The sequence below is a fragment of the Gymnogyps californianus genome, chromosome 1 (assembly GCF_018139145.2).
Source record: "Gymnogyps californianus isolate 813 chromosome 1, ASM1813914v2, whole genome shotgun sequence".
Lineage (NCBI taxonomy): Eukaryota > Metazoa > Chordata > Aves > Accipitriformes > Cathartidae > Gymnogyps > Gymnogyps californianus.
This window is the reverse complement of record NC_059471.1, coordinates 98641943-98665464: the sequence shown is the minus strand read 5'-3', so window position 1 is coordinate 98665464 and position 23522 is coordinate 98641943. Positions and strand designations below refer to the sequence as shown.

The 23522-nt window shown below is 39.5% G+C and overlaps 1 protein-coding gene across 1 annotated transcript in view; it reads left to right on the top strand.

Annotated features, from left to right (window-relative positions):
• BACE2 (beta-secretase 2) overlaps nt 1–21941 on the top strand; it is a 50242-nt gene extending 28301 nt beyond the window's left edge. The window contains exons 3-9 of the mRNA XM_050904019.1: nt 2520–2736; nt 4345–4473; nt 5702–5836; nt 9042–9143; nt 12670–12819; nt 13998–14166; nt 20179–21941. Of these exons, the coding sequence (XP_050759976.1) occupies nt 2520–2736; nt 4345–4473; nt 5702–5836; nt 9042–9143; nt 12670–12819; nt 13998–14166; nt 20179–20432 (1156 nt within the window). The 3' untranslated portion in view covers nt 20433–21941. The remainder of the gene's footprint in view (nt 1–2519; nt 2737–4344; nt 4474–5701; nt 5837–9041; nt 9144–12669; nt 12820–13997; nt 14167–20178) is intronic.
• The last annotated feature ends 1581 nt before the right edge of the window (nt 21942–23522 follow it).

The window sequence follows — 23522 nt, the reverse complement described above, 5'->3', positions numbered from 1 at the left end:
AACTCTGCATGAGAAAATGAACCCATTGCTCGTTTTCTCAGCTGAGGCTTGAGATCCGTTCGAGGTTTGAGGACCATGTTTCTGTTGGCTGCTTTGGAGAGAAGATACTAACCAGGAAGGAGAGGGAGAAGGGAGTAGTGTCACTACAGCACCATAATCTAGGAGGCCTTTTTCCTTGCCTCTGGCTAAGATACACTCTGTCCTGCTGGAAGAGTTGAATTTCTTATTTTCTCATCACAGCCAAAACAGCTTGTTTGGAATTTTTTGTGCTGTGTGTTTGTTTTAAAACACTCAGCCCATGAATTAGAACAAGTCTCTAGTTTTGACCTCTAAAGGAGTTTTCTTCCTTTTAGATCAGTGAGGTGGAAAAACACGGGCTGATTACAGTCAAGAAGATGGAGCAGGAAGTGGTTTTGCAGAACAGAATATAACTTACTGCCACAAGGATTATGTGAGATCCCTTCCCACATTAGGAATTTTGCTCCTTGAAGAAAACAATAAGGCCTTCTCTTCAATACGACATTTGTGCACTTTACAAATGAGATGAGTATCCTCATACCCATTTCTACAGGTGGGGAAGCTGAGGCACAGAGGGCAAGGAAGTGACTTGTCCTGCCTTTCCACAGGGAAGTTCACCAGCCATGCTGGAAAATGAGCCCAGTCTTTCTGTGTCCTGGTCCACAGCTCAATCCATCAGGCTATTACTGCTTACGGAAGAAAAGCTGTGTGCTGCTGCTGTTGCTAGTCATGCAGCGTCTGCATTTGCAGATTTGCTTCGCTTTATTCTCCCAGCACTCACTTTTCTCTCTGATTGCAGATGTTTCCACTTCTGTTCCACAGCCAGACACTTTTCTACATGAAGAACCCTGTGTTTTACCTTCCTTTTCCTGCCCTCCCCCCACTTTCTCTTATGTCACTAATTACTCAGACTCTATTTTGATTTATAAAGTGTACTGCCAGTGTCACACTGGTACTCTGAAGACCCTGCCTGAGCAGAGATGTCCCTTTGTCTAAGTGTCATACAAATGCAGAATTACCCAGAAAGGAAGAACAGCAGTAGCAGTAGAAGTGACCAGATGCAGGTAGTAACAGTATCTCTGCAATTCATGCATTTTGAAATATAATCTGTGGGGCCTATTATCTCATAGATTTCTGCTGTCTTGGATGTTACCAGCTGCTGAGCCCTGAAGACCCTTGAAGGGTTAGGTATTGGGAGCATCAAGAACTGCTTAGGGTTAGAGCCTGGCCTCTTACTACTCCCTCCCTCCCTTAGCTAGGAAGAGAATCAGTTGCATGGTCCATATGGCCAAATTGTCCCTGAAGAGAAAGTGTCTGCTTGAATGGATGGGAGTTGTCTGCGTTGCCATCTAAAGGTTGTTCCCCATAATAGGCAAAATCACACCAACTTCATTCTGGCGAGCTCAGGTACAGGGGGCTGTGAAGCCACTTCATGTGGCTGTTTCTGTCAGCGCAGCTGTTAGATTAAAGCTGGGTTGATAAAACTGTCTGCACTTGATAAATCACCTGCACTTTCTATTGTTTTACATACATGTAAAGGTGGTGTTATGAAATTATTTTGAACTTGCTTTTTTTTTTTTTTAAATTTACTTTTAAAAAAGCTGTCAAGTGAAAAGTCTGTTCAGATGAACCGAGCGTGGTCATCTGTCTCTTCAGAAGGGGAAGCTGGGACTAAAATAAATTGTAAGGGATCTAGAACTTTTGTAGCTCTTCAGTAGTGATGTGGATGGAAGATGTTTACTATATTTATACTACAGGATTTTAAAATGAAAAATCTATTGAAGTTTTTTCTAATGTTTTTTTTAAGCCTTCTAAACAGGATTCTTTTCCTTTCTTTGCTTGCCATACTTAACTGCTCCTTTGCCTTTGCTGCCCTGGTCTAGAAGGAACTCCTTCCTTTTCTCCTGCAAGTCAGTGAATCATTTGTTAATAATATCCAAGTCTACTTACTTCCTGATAGATAGACCAAACCACAGATTTAGAAAATCTGTGTCTTACTGCTGATACTCACAATAATATTCCAATTTACCCAAAATGGATTTTTTAATAATATTAATGAGGTATTAGTCTACAGCTATTCAGTTAGCTTGGCATTTCAATTTTAGATTTGAATTCAGAAGCTTTTCATTTCCTAGCGCCACTTAATATGTTCCATCTCCAGTTAAAGAGTATTGCTCCTGTTATGATGGACCAGTCTGAGTCAGGGACACATTGCACTAGGTGGCATAATACATTAGATTAAAAAAAAAAAAAAAAGACGACACACATTGTGAAGATTTGAGTCATTGATGGCTTCAGGATAAAAACAGGACCTCGAGATTTTTTTTATTACTGCTTTTTACTGCTTTTACAATCCATCCCCCTTCTTCTGTGAGTATATGTGATTCACTTTGCAGATTTCACTTTTTTTCCTCTCTGGGAAAAATTGAGATTGAATATATTCTGTTGTCTTGCATTGTAAATGAACAGGTCATGCATAAGTGTATCTTTTCCTTTTAAAGGTCAAGTACATACAAATCTCAAGGGATTGATGTCACAGTTAAGTACAGTCAAGGAAGCTGGACTGGAGTGCTCGGTACAGATGTCGTTACTATCCCAAAAGGAATTTATGGCAGCTACACCATCAACATTGCTACCATTCTTGAATCAGAGAATTTCTTCTTACCAAGTGTTAAATGGCACGGGATTCTTGGTCTTGCCTACGATGCCTTAGCCAAGGTAAATCATCCTTTCCCCAGCTATTGTCTTTCACAATGACAATAAATAGAAATCTAACTATTAAAATAAAGTGAGCAGATGATCTGTCAGCATTAGACTCCTCCTTTCCAACTAGTCTTTCCTATGGATCCTTTGTGTTTGTTCCAGGAAGAATAAATGGGGTGGTGATGGTACCACAGCCCCATGTGAGCATTTTGGCTTTTCTGGTGATGAAGGCTCTGATTTTAGCTCCTCTGGAATGAATAAACTTTTGCAAAGCTTGTAGTACCGGAGTATGGGAGTAAAAGCTTCTGGTATGTGTGTGGAGGGTGTGTATTAGGGCTCTGACGATCTCCCTCAAGACTTGTCAATGGACTGATGAACTTACTTGACAAAGCCCTTGGCAGTTCATTCTAAGACATTCTCCATTCATCAAGTGAAAGTTGAGATGGAGGGTATATATGGATAATTTCAGAACAAATATTAGCTACGGTGTTTTCGTGAACATAGAACCAAGTACATCCTGTTCTTGTGGAGGTAGGAAATTCAGGTAGAAGTTTAAATTAAAACCTAAAATTTATAGTCTAAAATTTATAACCTTATAATCTAAAACTGAAAACATGATTGGAGTACTACATAGTCATAGTTTTCAACCTACACATAACTGTCTGAGAAATTCACAAATTGAGATATATCCCGTTAGAACAAATGATTCAATCCTGCCTGATGACTCTGGAATTAAAATGCTTTATTCAAGAGTTGTGTGATTACTGTATTGACTTCTGCCGTACTTGCTGTCATACACTGTCGACAGACAGACAGAGAAGAGCTGCTTCTCAAACTCTAGTTTGGGCACATAGTGTATTCAGGGCATTTATTTTTCCCTTCTTCCGAAGACTTAAGTGTTGCTGGCTTCTGAGGCTGCTCTGTGCTTTGTGTAATAAGAGCACTTGGCACCTCGCAAGCTAGCCAGGGTCTCTACCTGTCATGAGATGCATCTGCACGGAAATCTGAATTACAATGAAATTGCAGTACTCTAATAACTGCAAAGGAAAGCATGACATGCAGTGTAGGAAAGAACTTCTTGGCCGGTAATCAGTTGAAGTCAGTGTGCTTGGATATGAAGTTCTTTAAAAGAAAGAAGAGGAAATAAGGGCCGTTGTATTCAAAGTTCATTAGAATTAAACTATGTTTAAAAAATGAAAATCCTCTCTTTAAAATTCTGCCTTTTAACTGTGGAAGGTTGTGAAGGGCAAGTTACATTTGACTGTTCTAATAACCCAAAGCCTTTTCCAAACAGAAAGCATGGGTGAGAGTTTCTGCCTGAAACTGAAAAGAGTATTTGAGTTTGAAAACCACAATTGAAAAATACTCATGTGTTTTAGGGATTTCTATGACAGTGGTCAAGAGTAAAAATGTTTTTAAAAACAACAGAAACAGAAAAATGACAGATGTTGGTTTTTTAATGACTTCTTATATCTAGGATTTTCATCACCTGGTTGTCAGAAATTCAATTTACTTGTGAAAAGTGGCCTTGTTTGAATGATTTGCTCATTTCTGCAAAGAAACTTTTTAATGAATACTTCTGCAATTCTTTTGTTTTTTGTTTTGTTTTTCAACACCTTCAAGCCTTCAAGTTCTGTGGAGACGTTCTTTGATTCTCTTGTGAGGCAGGCAAAGATCCCCAACATTTTCTCCTTGCAGATGTGTGGTGCTGGACTGCCTGTTTCTGGAAGTGGTACCAACGGAGGTAGTCTTGTGGGTATCTGTCAATCTGAGAGGGAAGATGTATCTTTGTTAATCTCTCTACCTCTTTTCTATGACTATCCTACTTCTTCCAAATGTAGTGTTTAAATATATGAAATGTTTTATATTTTTTTAAGGAAAAGTTAAACACTTAGGCAAAACTCAAGTGTCCATTTATTTTCATTCTCCATTCTTTTTTTTTCTCTCTCAAGTTTGAGTAAACTTCTGCATTTCAAGTTTAATTTTAATAAAGAAAAACATAAATGTTGTGGTGTTTCCTCAGGTAGCTGAGCTGCTACCTTTCTCAAACTGAGTAGTCCCTTACTCAGCTGCTAAGCTTGTTCAATCTCATCAAAATGCTACAGTAATTTTTTTTTACATGATGTGAAAAGGGGGAGAGGAATCAAGGCTCTTTTCCTTTTTTATAGACAACATATTAAAGGAAAAAATCTGAAGACTAGATCTTCCACTTGTTGTTAGTCTGGAAAGTCTTTCCATCAGTTTCAGTGGGACCAAGAATTGGCCATTATTTATCTGGAATCAGGAGTTGGAATGACTGTTCCCAAATGATGCTGAAATAAGCATAGCAGCACAGAAGTTGATTGCAAATAGTTATTTTGCTGTGAATTCACATACTGTAAATGTTAACACACTTTAGATAGATGAAGCCCAAGAGAGAACTTGCTTATGTTAGTTCAGTTCAAAGTCTGATGGTCTAGTATGCTCCCAGTCAGCTTGAACATAAGCTGATGGAAGCTAATAGTGATAGCAATGATAGGATGGTCATATTCCATTTTGGATGTGTGCAAGAAAAATGAAATGTTCTTGAACAGTATTAAGGCTTTTCTAATCTGATAAAGTGAATTTATGATGTGCAAGTTTAATATTCTGTCCCATTTTTATACATTGCCTAGATTAAACCACTGAAGATACTGTTTTGATTTTAAACAGTGGAGCTTTCATAAGAGAATCAGTGTGAACTTGTAGATGAAGATGCTGGTAATATGGCCCAATATGGGAATTCTGTTTGACTGAAGCACGATCTATTTAATGTCTAGATGTTTCATACTGCTTTATTACTGACAAAGAACTTGTCAGTAAAATCCTTACAAATGGTGCTAAATTAAAATTTTGATGCACCATGTATCACAATTAAATATTCCCGTCTTTTCCTGTACTTGCCCCAAAACTAAACATCTGGGATTTTAAAGCGTGTGAATTCCTTTCTCCTTTCCCTTAGGTTCTGGGTGGAATTGAACCAAGTCTGTACAAGGGTGATATTTGGTACACACCGATCAAAGAGGAGTGGTATTACCAGGTTGAAGTTCTCAAACTGGAGGTCGGAGGACAGAACCTCCAATTGGACTGCAGAGAGGTATTTACGATTATGTGTTTCTGTCTATATAAAATGCAAGTTTGGTTAAGAAAAACACTTAATTGATCAGTTTTGTCTTTGCAAGCAGATGTGTATTGCAGTCTCTTCTGAGAATTAAGGCTGCATGGTAATTTTGAAAAGAAATGAACAAGCCATGTGAAATGCAGTGTGTACATCAAGCATGCTAAAATTGCTTCAAAGAGGACTTTAAAGTAATTGATAGTATTTCCAGTAAATTAGGAACTAAGCTACAATTGTTAAGTGAACAGTCCACTGAAAATAAGGTTGCTGTGGTTTGGAAGGGCTCAGCCTCTTGACTAGTTTCAGTTGTTAACGAAGGTGTCTAAACACTGAAGATAGTGCATTGATTCAAGGAGACAACAGTCTTTAAACAACTACAGTTTATGGTTTTCTGTTATACAGTAAAATCAAACCAAAGGGTTTTAAAGCAATTCTGATCAAACAAAGAAAAGGGAAGGTTTTGGATTGACCCCTGTGGAGATGTCTAAGCACATCATTCATGATGGCAGTGGGCAAGTGTCATCCTGGGATGCTTCCCAAAGTATCTCATCCTATGCCTCCTTTTTTTTTTTTTTTAATTTTTGTAATCCACTTTTGCTCACCTCAGCCTTGCCAGTTATTATTCCTGATGGATATGTTTTCTGTTTTTATTAGGAATAATGTTCTACTATCTCTGGATCAGTCTAATGAGACTGTGCTGTTGCAATTTTTATTCCAAAGCTGTTTCATTTTTTTCTGGAGGATGTGTGTGTATGTGTGCGTTTTATTTGTTTCTTACTGTTGCTTGTTGCTATTCATGTTTTGATTTTAGTTCTATAATTTTCATGCCCTGTTTTCATTAGACATCTTAATTTTATCTTATGCTTGTTCTCTTAGTTGGAAATCATTGGGACATGATAATTCTAAAGTTTTTATAGTTCAGACAAATTAAGTTAAATTCATGATAAAAATCTTACATGTGCATAAATATTATATTTTGGTACAAATTATGGAAATCATATTGCCATATAAAATATTTAAAATTAGTCATATCATCTTTCAACTTAATAAGTAAAACAAGGTCTATTTAAATGCCTCTATTATATTGTTAGGAAAGCAAAACCACTGGTCCTCTAACATAAATGTTTGTGTTTGCTTTTCTTTCTTGCCTTAAAAAACAGTCAACGTGTTTTTGAAGAGGAGCCCTTGTACTAATGGTTTAATACATGCTGCTTCCAGAAAACAACTCACTTAAAAATCTAGCAGCGTTATGGAAGTTTCCTGTTACTGTCGCTCTTTTCTGAGCCAGGGTTTGCTTTCACATTGTACGTATTGGCATAGCATGCTAGTCACTGTTACTGAAGGCATCATTCCTTTCTTGATCAAAGGAGATCTTCCCGCAAAAATTTATAGGAAGAACAGTAAGTTAGAGCTAGCATGATTAAAGTTTGGCTAGTTAGGAGCTTGCAGAGGATGCATGATTCACTGTCTAGGATGATGAACTGTGTGCCCTCTCTCCTCTCAGTTGTTTTCTAGGAAATGGAACATTTTTTGTAACCATCACCGGAGACTACTCCTTTCCCTGCCAGGGAAAAATAGTCCCCTAGCTGCAATGCTGGGAATCTGTCCAGTGTTACACTGCAGCTGTGGCCTTGAGCCTTGGCAGGCCAGGGCTGAGAGAAGTACTGAGGGGCCCGCAGTGCACCCTGCATAGGGTGCGCTGTTAAATATTAACCAGGAAGACTAAGAAGGCAAGTTGCTGCCCGCTGCAAGTACACTGTACACAGCATGAAAATCCAGGTGCTTAGTCCCGAGCCCAGCGATCCCGCTACTCCAGGCATTTTGCATGGGTTTATTTTAGTGGTTGGTCCTCTTGGCTGTGCCTCCTACCTACTTTTTTCCAAGGGTGGCTTTCCAGGATGCTGGCGATTGCCTATTTGTGGTACAAATCTGTTAAAATGGACTCCACAATGCCTTGATATTTCTCTCCGCTTTTTAGAAGTATTTCTGAGTGTATAATAAATGGTTTCCTGTTTGCTTTTCTTTCAGCTCTGCTTGGCAGCCTATAGCAGCTCTTCTTTCAAAAAGAAAATAACTAAGTCAGAGTTACTTTTTTACTTTTTGGTGGGTTTTATTTTTGTCACTGCGCTAAAGATATTCCATGTGACTTGATAACATCTAAACCAATGCATTTTAAATTTGCTTGCTGTTTGACCTCTTCCTAAAAAGCTTATACTGTATATTACCTTGTGTCTTATGATTATGCCGTAAACATGTCACTGTTCAGTTATATTGATCCTGCTGCCTAAGCTGGTAACAAAAGTAGTTAATGCAAACAGCTGCCACTGCTACTTGTCTTCCCCCCCCCCCCCACAATTAATCATAGTTTTTAAGGAGTTAATGAAAAAAGATGTACCTTTTAAAATGTTTATTCTTTGTTTACTGTATCTGAAGTTTGCTGAAATCTCTTAATCTGAGGGTTTTAATAATGAAGAGAAATGTTTGCTTAGTTTTTTTAGTGCAGATTTTGAGGCAGAAAGATTGACATTTCAAGTTTCTTTTTACTTGTTTTTGTCTGTGTTTTAGTGGTTTTCAGCAGTCAAGAGAGAAAAGTGTGGTATTTGGCATTGGTACTCTTGAGCCGGTACTGAACATGACATGTAATGAGGCCTAATGTTCCCTGACTATTCTTAAATTAGATACGCCAGCCATTAAAAGTAGGCTACTGTATTGTGTTTAAACTAGAGTGAATTGTTTCCGTGATAGCAGAGACCTTGATTCAGGGCTTGGACATATGTCTAAGCTACATCAGCATGCTTAGCATCTGTCTGTATGGACCATGAGAGTGCTTTTGCCCAAAGCATATGGGAGGTAAAGTGGATTAGCTCACACCTCTGAGAGGGGATGGGCTTTACTTCTTTTTGCAGTGGTTTGGCCATTTGCACCAGCTGTGGTGACACGCAGTAATTTACTGAGTGGTGCAGATAAACTCACTCTTGTGTCTAGGCTGACCATATCTTGCTTTTGCTCTCAGACTTCATTTGAATTCAAGCTATCAACTAGAGAGAGCTGCTGACAGGTATAACATGCAGGTTTGGGAAGACAGCTACCAAAAAGGAAGAGCTTTGTCATTGTTATGAAACAGTGGAATCTGCATTACATTAACTACAGTGTGTAACTTCTCTCCTTTTTTCCCCCTCCCTAGTATAATGCTGATAAAGCAATAGTAGACAGTGGAACCACGCTCCTCCGTCTGCCCCAGAAAGTCTTCAGTGCTGTTGTGCAAGCATTAGCTCGCACGTCCCTGGTAAGCTAATGTCATTAAATCTGCTCAAAATGTTAAATTCCTATTAAATGATCACATGATCTTTGAAAGGCGTGTGATCTTTGCTATCTACCTTGTAAGTCATAGGGTTTTAACCTGAGGGGAGCAGAATCTTTTCTGGTCTACTCCTGTTAATAAGTGAGAAATGACTGATAGTCTTTGATGGAAATGGAAAAGGGAAAGGAAGAGGTGAAAAGGGAAAGGGAGGAGGGAGAAGGAGGGTCCAAGTACAGACAAGAAGTGTGTGTATGGAAATGCATCAGAAATAGTGCAGAGATGGAATATTTTGTTCTAAGCGTTTCAGAAACATGGACATAATCCCTGTTGCTCTGATTCAAAGTCTACGAGTGCAAAAATCAAGCCTTTCATTCAAAACAGAGTGTTTATAAAGTAGAAGAACCTGCTACTGCAAGCAGTTCCTTTCCAAGTATAATGCTTATTGTTGTATAAAATGGATGCCATTCATTAGGATTATTCATATCAATAAAGCTGCTTTTGACCTTCATTATTGAATTATTTATGTTTAAAACATCTTTCTTTGGAAATAGAGTGGGCTTTAGAAGTAGGGCATGGGGATGGTGGATTTCTCTGAACATAGAGTAACTGAAGCAGCATTTTCTGGTTAATAAAAACTATTCATAAATTTTGGTTGAATACAATGAACAGCGCCAAGAAGCTTAAAGATGAAGAATAAATCTCAGAAATTGTGAACAGTTTTAGTGTTTTTGTCATGGATTCACAATCAGACAGCAGTAGTCGTTGCAAATCACAGGAAATACAGTAACCAGACTATTGACCAGCTGCCCAAAAGACAGAGTATTTGCCTGTATGCTGATAATTCAAGATTGAGATCCTTTTCCTACCTGATTGAGAGCAGAGATTTGGCATGAAGTGTTCTTCACTGCCTGCAGGTGTCCAGTACCTGAAATAAATGTACCAGTTACCTTACATAGCTCAGCTTCCCTGGTTGAAAAGTTCTTCTCTTTGCAAAGCATTTAAATATTGACTGGAACAATATCAGTCATTGGGGGGGGGAATTGAAAGAAGCCTACCCAAGAGCTCTTGTAATGGCACTTTGTGGATGGGGCACCCTCCTGTGAAGTGGGTCACAGCAGTCCACACTCCTCTCTGATGTTGGTCAGGACATTTGAACTCGGACCTTCCACATGACAAGTAAATAGTCAACTGATCGATAAGGTATTAGAGGGAAACCACTCGCTCACTCTGTGTTAACGGCTTTTGTTCTTCCTATTAAAAATGCATAAACTAACTCTTCTCTTTTAGGGTTTCTTTTTAATCTCAAGGACCTTGCTGCTGTACCCCTTTCCCTCCACACACCAAAAATTACTTTCACAGCTCTAAACAAAGGAGATAGTCTATTAAATAAGAAAGTAGTTACAAGATGTAAGGATCAGATTCCAGCCGTGTAGGAGCAATGTCAGGAAAATGGGTATTTTCAGCAATTGTACCATGGCATCACAACCATACTCTTAGCGCTCTGTGCTTCTGGCAGGCTATGTACCACTGAAACATAAAATCAACTGCTGTAGTCAGACATACTTCTCTGACCACTGGTGAACCAGGTTAACAAGTTCCTCCTCGTAGTAGCTTGCTATGAACTTTCCAGCAAGATGTTATTGCCCCCTCAGGTATGCTGGGATAACTGCATGTGAAGCATTCCTTTATTCAGCTCCATTAAAAACTAAGGCTGTGAGCTTTATGCTCTTTAGTGGTGCAGATCATTTTTTAAACCTTACTTATTTGGACTGAAGTCTTTTAGGGAGCAGCTATAGATGCAGTTTGGTGTTGGCAGGTCTGAAGGGTGGTGGTTTTGGCAGATGGGCAGAGATGAGCCGCAGAGGGGTGGCAGCTACACCTCACTGAGCTGAAGTCAGAACAGCATGTCTACTCACGGCATTAATATAATGCTAAGTTAATAAGTTGAAGAAAGGAAGGCTCAAATAAACCTGAAATCTTTATTTTAATAACCTTTTAGGTATCATACAGCCAAATCCCCCCAATGCATTTCTTCAGCATACAGAAGTAAGACAAAGAAATGCAATCTAATAAGCAGTCTTTCTGGGAAAGGAAAGTAAGCACTTAAAATAGAACCCTTTATAGACTTGGTCTGGCCAGTCTGGGTGCTATCTTGCAGTTTTTCTCAGATCACAAGCTCTGCTTTCCAAGAGAAAATGGAAAGAGAGGAGAACTATATTTTTCAGCAGGTCTGGCCTGGGACTTAGCTGTGAGAGGCAGAGCGTTTTGTCCTTTGCCAAGAGATGTACTTAAGTGTGCATTTAGAGTTAAGGGTAAAAGCAGTCTGTTTGTGATGGTAAGTCTCATTGTGTGTTTACATGAGTGTATGCTGGTTGGCCCAAGAACAGAGATGAGCACCTGGAAGTATTAAGTCTCTAGTACTGTGCAGCCCTAACAAATATTTCATTGGCAGGTATGTGGGGTGGGTGAATACTTGTCACCTGTAAAATGCCATATAACTAATGTATGAGCTGATGTTTACAAAATCGTCGATATCACAGATAAATACAAATGAGGGGAGTGGAGAGACTGGATTCCATCTTTCTTCTTCATCCAAACGGGAGGCTTTGGCTGTGCAACGTCAGAACAAGATGCTGCCTTGAATGTTGCTTCACGTGGGAATAAGAACCAGCACAAAGTGATGCACTCAAATAAGGAAGGTTTTTCCTCTGATCTGGCAGCAGCAGATCAGCTTCAGGGAGCATGAACATTAGACAAGATGTTTGTCTTAGGCAAACAAGCTCTGTAGGGGTTTGCTATTTGCTTTGTTAGTGCCATGGATATATTAAGAAGTACTGTTAATCAACCTTATTTCAAAAGCGTGTCAAGTTGTATTGGTAGTGAGTGGCAGGGCAGCAAAAGAGACAGAGGGATGTGTTTCTTTCCATTGACTGTAGCAGACCTTGATTCCCTTAGATGCCAGGAGATTTTGGCTTAGCCCTTGGCTTCAGAACCCTAAAGTTGAGTAGGAAGCTGTAGGTATGTGAGGAAGGGAGATGACTCCATTACATATTCATGTGGTTTGTATTTTAGTTTGTGTTTTTAAAAAAACGTCTCCTGCTTCAGAACGTTGGCGTTTGGTCAGCTGTTCAGAGAAGAGGTAGATAGGTAGTAAAAGCCCGTTGATGCCCTGCCTCTTTGCGGTACTGATTGCTCAGGGAGTTCATACATGTTCATTGCAGAAGTGGAAGTAATGAGACACAAATGGGGAGGGAAGGGAGAGCTAAACTTGCTTTTGCCTCTTCCCCCTTCTACCAAGTCATAATGGGTTATGGCACACCTCGATTTGTGTGTTGGGTTTTTGCTGTGATCCTTAAAGAAAAAGCTCTTTGTCAGACTTGTGGTCATGCTTGAATTTCTCCATGGGAATGGAAGAAGTATCGAATAGTGGTAGTGATCATTTACAAAAATCTATCAAAATGTATGTAATCTGTATGTATCACTTCTTTTTTTTTTTTTTTTTTTTTAATAGATACAAGAATTCTCTTCTGGTTTCTGGACTGGTTCACAGCTTGCATGCTGGGATAAAACTGAAAGACCCTGGTCCTTATTTCCCAAACTCTCCATTTACCTGAGGGATGAAAACTCCAGTAGGTCGTTTCGGATCTCTATCCTACCACAGGTCTCAACCTTCTTTGTTTATTCAGTTATGCATTTATTTTTACTATTATAAAGCACATGCTCTTAAAAAATAGGAGCTATTTTTAGCAGTAATAGAGAACTGGCTTATTGTGTGCAAGGGAAATCTTTTTAAACGAAATTTTAAGAATCAAATTTTAAATAGGGAAAATAACAAACTTGTCAAACCTAAAACCAAAAAAGAAAAACATAGTTTCCCTCTGAGTGCAGTCCATGTAGTTGGGAATGATTTTTTCAAATTGTCAGGAAAAATAGGCAAGTTTTTCTTTTGTTTTCACAAGCTTTAGCCATATTAGATGTCAATACAGAATGTCTCTGCTCATTTTGATCTTCTCATTTTGGGAAGCAAATTGATTTGTTTTTCGTGGCATTCTGAGTTGGAGCACTTCTGAATACAACAGTCTTGGCAACGAGCCTATTTGATCTCTTCACCAGTTTCTGTAACTTGGTTTATCTTTTATTAATATTCCATCCCAGCTTTTAGAATATAATGTGCCACTTTTATTTTTCCTCTCTGGCTTCCCCTCCCAGTATAGGTTGCAATACAGGCTAGTATCCTCTAACATTACTAATACAGTCTTTTACCTCCGGGGATGGTCAGGAGCAAAGGGGAGAATGAACCTATTAAGTACATTTTAACTTGAAATATAGTAAAGCCTTATGATAAGCTTTTTCTGTATTGATCATGTAGCTTGGCAATCTTTCATCTTCCCTGAGGAGACAAGGGGGAAATGTGACTTGAATTTATGAATTTAGAGCCTTGAAGCTGACACTGAATGCTCTCTGAATCAATTCCATCCTGATAATTTTTTAAATAATAAAATTATTCTCTAATTTGAGTTCATATCCCAAGTTCTTTCTCAGCTATCCTTCCCTTATGGAAAATACAATAAAAAGTGGCTCTCATGAATTTGCTGTTGACCTTCACATAGTGACTGACTGTGTTCAAATTTAAGCTTAGAATCCAAGAGCTTTACCTCTTACCTGCATGTAAGCTTTGACCAGTTTTAAATCATGTACAGAAAACTGTTTGCCCCTATTCATTCTCTATTTCCAGTGGAGTTTCAGTGCTTGAATATAAAAATCAAAAGGTCTGAACTTCAAAGTACTGTGTGGTGTTGCTTCTTACACTCTGGCTTTTTTTTTTTTTTTTTTTAATAGCTTTATATTCAACCCATTCTTGGAATAGGAGAGAATTTACAGTGCTACCGATTCGGCATCTCTTCCTCCACAAATGCTCTAGTTATTGGTGCTACAGTCATGGAAGGCTTCTATGTAATATTTGACAGAGCCCAGAGGAGAGTGGGCTTTGCAGTGAGTCCGTGTGCAGGTAAGAGAAATATTGTTCAGGACTTGGTGAGTGAGGAAACACCTGCTCTCTCAGAGAAACATCTTTTGCCACTTATCTGATGGGGAAAAGCATAGTTACTCATGAAGTGTGAAGAGTATATTTTTGAGCAATCCCAAGCTATTCAGATTTCAAGGGGAGAAAAAAAAAAAAGCTGTATTGCACGCAACAGTCTTTTGGCATGAAGTAAGTCAGCCTCAGCTCTGGGTATCTTAGCTGCGTTCTTCCTCTGAGAGAAGATCTTCTTTCCGAGACATCTGTCTGTGTGTGCGGTTTCCCCAACAGTTACATGAGATGAGTCCCTGTTTTTAATGCAGCTTCATTTTTGTGTAGTTCCTGTTCTAATTTGCAGATAAATGGATTCTTCAACTAACTTTTGCAATGTGCAGTGAAGTACCTTACTAGCACTTTTCTCTTAATGTAAATTGTGTCTTTTCAGCCTCTCAGAAATACTCAAAGAGCTAAAATGAAAATGGGACTCAAATTAAGACTTGTGGTGTTTGTGTTGGTTCTAAACAAATGGTTTTCTCAGTGTAAGTAGAAAGCCTTTAATTTTTTAATTAGCTGCTGAGAAAATGTGAAAAAGCTCATAATTTTTGGCTGATTTTACAGTGCTGGTAAACTTGTTTGCTTTTTCATGATTTCTCTTATCTCACCACAGGTAGCTAAAAACAAAAGTTTTGGGCTTTCCTCCCCTTGTGGATGAGACATTGCTTTGGCACCACAAGAACATACACGTGGGAGAGGAGGGAAAGGATGTGCACCCATACGCAAGTCTCTGTCCCAAACAGAAATGGTCTATGCCCTGAAAAACATTGTATCATCTGAGATTTGCATGAGAAAAGGACTACAACTGATAGTGCTTCTTTAATCCCCAGTATTTATGTTAGAGAGGGTAAGGGCAGTAAGTACTTGAGTGCTTAATGCAACCAGGTAATTGAGGGGGAAAAAAAAGAGATACTAGCTAGCTGAGTTGTAGCTCCAGGGCATTTTAAAAGCTTTTTTTTTTTTTTTTTTTAATCTCTCCATTGTTAATGGGTTCAAAATTGTCGTCTTTGAGCTTGCTGCGAAAGAAAATCTGGATATTGATGTGGGTTGCTTAATGAAGACCTCTATGAGGTACCATGCAGTGATGAAAGACACATTTTGAATGCATCTGGAAGGAGAGTGTAACTAGACAAATACTGCAGTCCAGGTTTTCCTGCCTTTCATTCTTCCTTGTGCTTCCTGACTGCAAATTTAGCAAGCGTAGAGCTGCCTCCTGTCCCTGCCACGCTGCAGCCATTAATGGAGAGGGGAGGGGGCATTTTGACAGAACATATTGACTGACGTGTGGTCAGCAGGGGACGCAAGCCAGCTGGTGCTCACAAGAACTGCTTTGATGGCACGTCTTTGTTGAGAAAAAGAGTCAGGGAACCGTAATACCACCTTAATGTTAATACTGCTACATAGAAGCATAGAGTTTGGCCACTTATGTAGTTCTGCCAGCCTTGTCTGGAGAGGAACTGAGCTTGCTGAATAGAAATGAAATCTGAATTTACATGAGCTTGGACACATGATGATACCCAGCTGGTGCTAGAAGGCATTTCCTCCTTGTTTCTTTGTCCATGTTTCGTGCATATGTCTAACCTAGCACCATGGGAACTTAGCTTCTTGAGAAATCAGATGATACAAGCTACTGACTGAGATAAGATATACTGATTTGTCAGACTCTACTCACATGGGACAGATGACATTTTGCTGGATGTGCCAGTTATTCTGAATCCACTTCTTCACAGCTTGTGGTTTCCATATTTAACACTACTTTCATCAGAAAACCACAACTGTGAGTGGTTAGCAGTCAGTGCAGTGTGAGGGATTAAATTGCCTAACTGGCTTCCTGTGGAGGCCAGCCATGTCCTCCATAGCAACTATAGTAATGTAATTTATTTGGAGCCTTTTAGTCTGTTTGTGGGCATAAATTAAATTGAATTACTGGTGGCATAAATCTTCAGAAATAGAGAAATGTAAAAGACCATTTGGTATGGCTTTGCAATGACCTATGCTTTCTTGTTTACAATAGAGTGTTAACACTAAATTTAAGCCCAATTTTTTATAATATGTTAAACGGGTATGTGCTGAACACAAAAATGAGGGGAACAGGACTAAAAGCCTTAACTTCATTGAACTCCCAAGTTTCTATTGAGACTTGGCTAGAGATGAGAACTGGCTTATCCCACAATACTACTTGTACCATTTTCATTCTCCAGGATGTACCAGGAGTGAGGAGAGTTAGATAGATGGCTGCAGGAGGCTATTCCATTGTAGCACAAAAAGAAATTTGCTTTTTCCTCAATATGTGAAACCCTTTAAGACTTATTCTGCCTGTTACTAATTTCAAATTGTTTCAAGTTGCCTGTTGATAATTTCAGGGATAACCTGCTGTTTACAGGATGACTAGGAAAAGTTTTGGATCAGGTCCCTTCTTGAGACAAGATGTTCGGATCAACTAGTTAGTATTAGTGAAGCAACCTAATGGTACCTCGACATCAAGCAGAATTAGACCCCTAGCATTTTTGTAGTAAGTGAGAAGATCATAGGAGCAAGACTTGGGTACTTTTTAGGGAAGAAATGCACCAAGCACTGTAATCATAAATGAATTCTACACTAAACTGTAATGAGACAGAATGCACCCAAATTTGTGGGCACTAAAATCAGGAGAATGGATGGCATGATGAATAACAGAGCTTCAGTCCAGAAGGACCTTGGTAACCTGGAGGACTGGGCAGCAGAAACCTCAAGAGTTTTGGTGAACAGAAGTGCAAAGTTCTGCACCTCGAGCAGATAACCACCATGCATGGGTACAGTCTGGCAAGGGACCGGCTGAATAGCAGCCCTGTGGAAAAAGAACTGGGGATTATGGTGGGCCCCAAGTTGAATGCAAGCCAAGAGTGACTGCAAGTGAAACTACATATCAAAGGGCAACATCCACCAGTTACATTCAGGAAGGTTCAGGTTGGACATGAGGAATTTCTTCTTCACCAGGAGGGTGGTACAGCACTGAAACAGGCTGCCCAGAGGGATCATGGGGTCTCCATCCTCAGGGTTTTACAAGACCTGGCTGGATAAAGCTGCAGCTGACCTGATCTATTGATGGTGACAGTTCTGCTCTGAGTAGGAGGCTGGACTAGGTGACTTCCAGGGGCCCCTTCCAAGCAGCACTTTACAATTTCATGATAAATTTGATCTAACTTCAGGTTTGCTTCCTTTCCAAACCACCCAAGATGGTGAGTGAGTGTGAGTTCTACACAAATGTTATAAAATAGCATTTTTCCAGAGGTGCCATTTTTGTTCTGTAATCATCAATATTGAAGAAAATGCCATTTATTCAAGGTGAAGAATTTATTGTAGGTAGCTACCACCAGATGTTCTAATAAAAATACGCCAAAATATCCTAATTCAGCTAATGTGTAATATGCTAAGTGTGTGTGACTTAGTTTATGTTAACAGCTTGTTTGAACAATTTAGGCAAATTTCTCCTCTTTTGATTTCGTCTCAGTTTCTCTGGGGGTGGAAGAGGGTGAGGGAAAACTTCTTTTTGGAGGCAAGAAAGCAGAGGCTGTGCTGCTATCAAGCATTCTCAAAGTGTAATTTAAAATGTCAACCACTACGGCAACAGTTTTGTATTGCCTTTTTTAATAGCAGTAATTACTGTACTCAAGCCAAATAATGAGTAATTAAGGACTGTTTATTTTCAAAGCTGTCTCCAAGGTGGAAAATTGTGCTGCTTGCTTTTTTTTTTCCCCACTTCTTCAAAATACTAAATTCCTAAGTAGTAATACTTATGCCTTGCATTTCACATTAGTATTAAATGTGGTTTAGTTTGGTTTTGCTGCAGGACTTCATAGAGACAGATGAAATGGTGTGAGGGAGTGAGATGTCCAGAAGAAACAATTGCATGGTGGACAAAGTTCAATACTGGGGCTCTGAACAAAACAGATTCTGCCACGGACCTTCTAGATAGTCTTTTACAAGTCTGTCCGCTACCGTGCAGCTGCCTTACCATATCTATGTAACAGCAGTGTCTTGGCAAAGATATGCTGATGATATAGGGTGCATGGGCACCATTTATTACCATCTGATGAGTTGAGAGAGTACATGTTTGGTATTCACCAGTGTTAGGGTGCTTGTGGGTGCAGCCTCAGGTTTCACCCAGTCCACTCTAACAGCGTATTGCTGCTAAAGGCGTCTTCCTGCACTTGCAGCTGGAGAAGGTGTTGGTCCAGCTGAGTGACCCTACAGAAGATTCCTCGTTTGGGCATTTTGTTTGTTACGACAGGTTGGTTTCCCATCAGATCAGCGAGTTGCCCTGACTCTCCTTGCAGCCTACCAGTCACTACCACCAATAGAGGGACAGGAGTGAGGGCAAGCAGGACTGTCTCTTTCAGCAGCAGCCCACGATTAAGTTGAATTAAGTCTAATGAGACTTAAACCTTAAAATAATATGAGGTGTTGGGAGACCAGGGACTGAATACCAACTAAAATCTCTCGCAATAAACTGCAGATAAAGCAGCCCACCTATTCCACATTTGTTTCTCCACAAAGAACCTTAAAGGCCACCTTCCTGCCTTTCCAAAACCCAGGCTCCCCTCTTCCTTCCAAAGGGTATTTTATGCTAATCTCTTTAAACATGCTTTCAGGAGTCGTGTCTAAGATACGTGTAAATAAGAGATACTGTTTCCAGTAGACAGGATCACTTACAATTTGGCAAGAGTGTGTCTGTGTATAAAATGAACAAGAAATTAAGCAGGAAGGTTAAAACTGAGCCCTTTATAAGAAATACACAAATGTGTCTTGAAGTATCTGACTAGAGAAGTGAATTACAGCTGTTTGGAAGACTTGTTAAAATGCACAGACAGTACTAACTGCAGGCTCCTAGTTGCCCCAAGCAAGCTAAAAGGTATCCATCCTTCCCCGGCCGCGCACCTGCAGATACGAAATGCTCTGAATATTTTGTTGCCCTAGGCAACTCACTTGCTCTGCCTTTACAGTACGCCTAGCCCTGTCCACAACTCAGGGGAACTTTGCTGCACTTGCCATGGTTACTGTGACAACCATGGGCAGCATAACCCTTTTAGCAAATACTGGTTTAACAAGCAAGGGTTTGTGATGGTAATGAAACAATTCACACAGTCTGTGATGTTACCAAGATGGATGGCTGTTCGAAAACGGAGCTGCCAAGGCACCCCTTCATGCCTCTTGCCTTAGCTTTGTCATCTCCATTTTTCGAGCTGCTTGGTTAGCTTCTCCCTCCCTGCCCAGCAGCACTGCTCCTTCATGTCCCAGCTCCTCATTCCTGACATTGACCTCCCTCTCCACCGTTCCCCTTTTCTGGACAGCTGTAACCCAGCTCTCCTGCCTCCCCTCCCCTTCCTTCTGAATTTTCACCTCCACTCACAAGAGTATCAGTGCTGCTTTCCACCCTGCACCTTGTGTTTAGGATACAGTCCTTTAAGGTATCTGTGAACCTGCATGCTGCTCCCTAAGACCCTGGAAGATAGCAAACACAGAAGATGTAAGAATTGTCTGAGGTTGTTGCAAATGTGAGAAACAAACAAAAACTGCCTGGGCCCTGACCTACTCCGGTGCAGGTGTTGTAGGATTTTTAAGCTTTGTTGAATTGACATTTCTGAAAGGTTAGTCCAGAGAGAAAAGGTGATCCAGTGGCTTGGGCTTTAACTTGGGCTGTGGGAGACCTGATTTAAATGTCTGTTCTCTCATTGACAGCCTGTGTAGATGTGGGAGTGTCATGGTCTCCTTATGCTTCAGATTCCCATTTTATAAACATGGGATAGTAGCGTTTTTATTGCAATGAGAAATAAAATAAAACATGAGTATGCCGAGATGTATGATGATGGAGGGAAAAGGATATATAGGTATTTACGCTAGATCTTTTGTTATTTGCTTTTAAATGGTGTCTATAGACTTAATGTTTTTCTTTTTGTAATTTCTCAGAAGTTGATGGCTCTCCAGTATCTGAGATTGAAGGCCCTTTCACAACAGCAGATGTTGCAAGCAACTGTGTTTCTAGCATTTCTTTCCATGAACCAGTGTTGTGGATTGCCTCCTATGCTCTCATGAGCCTGTGTGGAATTATCCTCCTTGTACTGATCATCCTGCTGCTTATTCCACCACGGTGTCAGCATCGCTACACTGACAATGACGTGGTCAATGACGAATCCTCCTTAGTGCGTCATCGATGGAAATGAGAAACTTGATCGTGAAACCTGGGACTTAAACAAAATGAAGAACAAAGTACTTTGCCAAGGGGAAGAAGCCAATGCCTCAGTCCTTTCTACGTTCCTTACAAATTGCGGTTGAAATCCCACCAAATATCCTGCATCATAACTTTTTAAGCTTTATTTTCTAACACTGATTCTGAACCAAAGCACTGTTAACCACCTCTTAAGTGCTACGGTACTGGATTTGCTACTGCAGTACTATGAGCCTTTATGCTCTCAACAGTACCTTCTTTTTAAAAAAAAAAAAAGAAAAAAGAAAAAAAAAGAGAAAAAAACACACCATGATGTTCTTCCACTGTCTGAACAAAATTGTCCATCCATCTTTCACAAAAAAAGGAGCTGTCAGTATTTTCTAACTAATCGAGCCCTGACTGTAGAAAAAGAGAAAAAAACTTAATAATCTTTCTTATTAATTGCATTAAATGAATACTGCTTTCTGTTTACATCAATTCATTTTGAAACTGTGCTTATGATGCGGGGGAGGGAGAAAGGTCAGACTTAAGCAGCAGAGAAAAGCAAGTGAGGTCAAGAAGAAATGTTGGTTTGTGGGTTTTTTCCCCTCAAGATGACTGCTGCCACTTAAGAGGGTCGCCCTTCCTGAGTGTCATTACAAAATAGTTTGAGGAGGTGAAAACTAGGAAACAAACTTGTTCAGCCTTAGTGTAAAACAAGACTACCTCTCTTAATTTACAAGGATGCTACCACTGGTGAGCGTGTGGCTTAGAACTGGTCTTGAAGCACAAGACGCTCCATACAACCAAATGCAACTCCCTGGCTTCAAAGTAGTGGATTTTATAAAAATGAATACTTCATAACTTTCCACTTTGGTGCACAAAAAAAGCCTCTCAGTTTTCCCCCTTTATATGGGGTTCTGTGGGGTGTGTTGGTTTTTTTGAGTTGAGGATAACTGATATTTAGAAAAGGCAGGTCTGCATATGTATGGGCAGATGATAAAGCTAAGGTCTGTGTTCTGCCATGTCTTTTGGTATTTCTAGTGAGTGTGTAACAAAAAGGAAACAACAAAATAAGAAAGACAACCCTTTTTTTTTTGGCTGAGCTCAGCAACCTAGAAGTTCAAGGGAAAAGTATCTGTCTTCGTGGACAGACTGTGAAGTGAAAGTCTTAATGCTGGCTTGTTTTTCAACTTGAACAGCAGTTGGAGGCATTTAGTTTAGCTTCACCGGTGTGTCAATCAAATGAAAAGTGTGTGTACTGACTGGCTGAAAACAAACCTTGATAAGACTGAAAACAATAGTGGGAAGAATATATTCAACCAGACTGCCATTGTGCAAGCGTAGATCTTAATACTGAGGTCAGAACACAGTATTTTCTTTGCAGATAGGACAATTTTTCTTGTATCTAGTCAGTGAGCGTTGCAGGACCTCCATCGCTTTTTGCTTTTCTTTAACACTGGTGTAGTGGGTTTGAAAGATAAACAGTGCAAGGTTGAGGAGTCCAGTGATAACTATTAGTTATCTGGGGGTTTTTTTAAGAAAAAAAAGGAAAATAAAATTCCTTTGCATTTCGATAGCAGAGCAGTTTGCATATCTGTGTGGGGAACAAGGAGGAAAAAAAGGAAGCTTAGCTCTGAATCTCCCAGTCCTTTGCCTAGAAAATTTTCTGCCTATAATCCCTTCATATAGCTTTCTGATTCACACTGCCTCTGCATCTGACTCTGCATGGAATACGCAAAGATTTCTTTTTTTCAGGAATGGTGCTTTTACAGAGGTGCACGTAATGTGTGTGAAAATAAAGCACTGTGGTTTTTTTTAAACCAACTTGTGTATTTCACTTCATAACTGGAAGTGCCTGTGGTTTTCTTTCCTTTTTAATTCTTGCACTTTCAGATTGCTTGGCTGAATAGAGTAAAATAATTGGTGTTGTGATCCAACGTCTGAAAATTATTTCTCTTGGAATTAGAAGTTGGAAATAGGAGGAAATTCTGAGTTTGCCTCCTCCTTCCTCTGCCTCAGTTTTTAAGAGGAGAAAAATGATGAACTATAAGGAATGTAAGAAACTATAGAGCTTAGGTGTTTTCTCCGTATTCTATTTTCCATACATCTCTTTCTTAATGTCTTAGAATTAGAATTTTTAGTACACGTTACAACAAGTTGTTGTTCCCTTGAGTTTTTCTTAAAGCAATAGACTTTGCTCTGAAAAGATCATGATGTTTCCAATTCTGTGATTCAGTTCCATATCGTTCTCCTGGGTTTGGTTTTACACATAACAAATAATTTCAAAGTTGTATTCCTCCTTCTGCAGTATGGTAATATATGTAATGCTTCTGTCACCTGTTTCAAACAGAAACACAGGGTGAATGTTTGGATTGATACGGTGGTAAACAATGAGCCGTTTTTCAATTCAGAAAGTAATAACACTTGTATGCTCTTAAAATGTTTCTTAGCCGCTTCCCTCTCCCCAGCCCCTCCTATCTCCTTACCACAAAGAGTTTTAGGAAGGAATTTACTGGGAAAGGTTCCTAGTATGCTTTCTAATGACAAGCCAGATTTCTTCTGAGTTGCTTAATGAAGTCTTTTTAGTGCGCTAGATTTCATATAAAAGCCTTTCAGTTTTACCCTTTCACTTTGAATGTCATTGGTCAAGACGTTTTAATAGAAACACTTGAATTATAGGAGCAATAATCAAGTAGCACAAATGAAATAGTAATACATTCTTGAGTTTTCATGGCATCCCTTGCCACTAAAATTTGGCTTATAGTAAAAATGCTGTTAGCGACATCTGCTAGCAGCACAAACTTCATCTCAGCTTGTAAATTGATACTTACACTGGCAGATATTCAGGTGAGTATTGCTTTGTTGCTCTGGCAACAAGAAGAGCAATAGAAACCCTTGAGGGTTCATTTTTAGCCTACAGCACATTAAGAAAAATAATGCTCTTGAGCATTTTTCTATGAAAGATGAAATACAGTGACAGACTACAGTGTTACCAAGTGTGTCTTACTGGTGATCTCTTTCCCTGATATTTTTTTTTTGAAAGAAGAGTGCTGTGTGGTATTTTATGCTCCTGTTAACTAACTTCAGAGATAAGATTAAACCA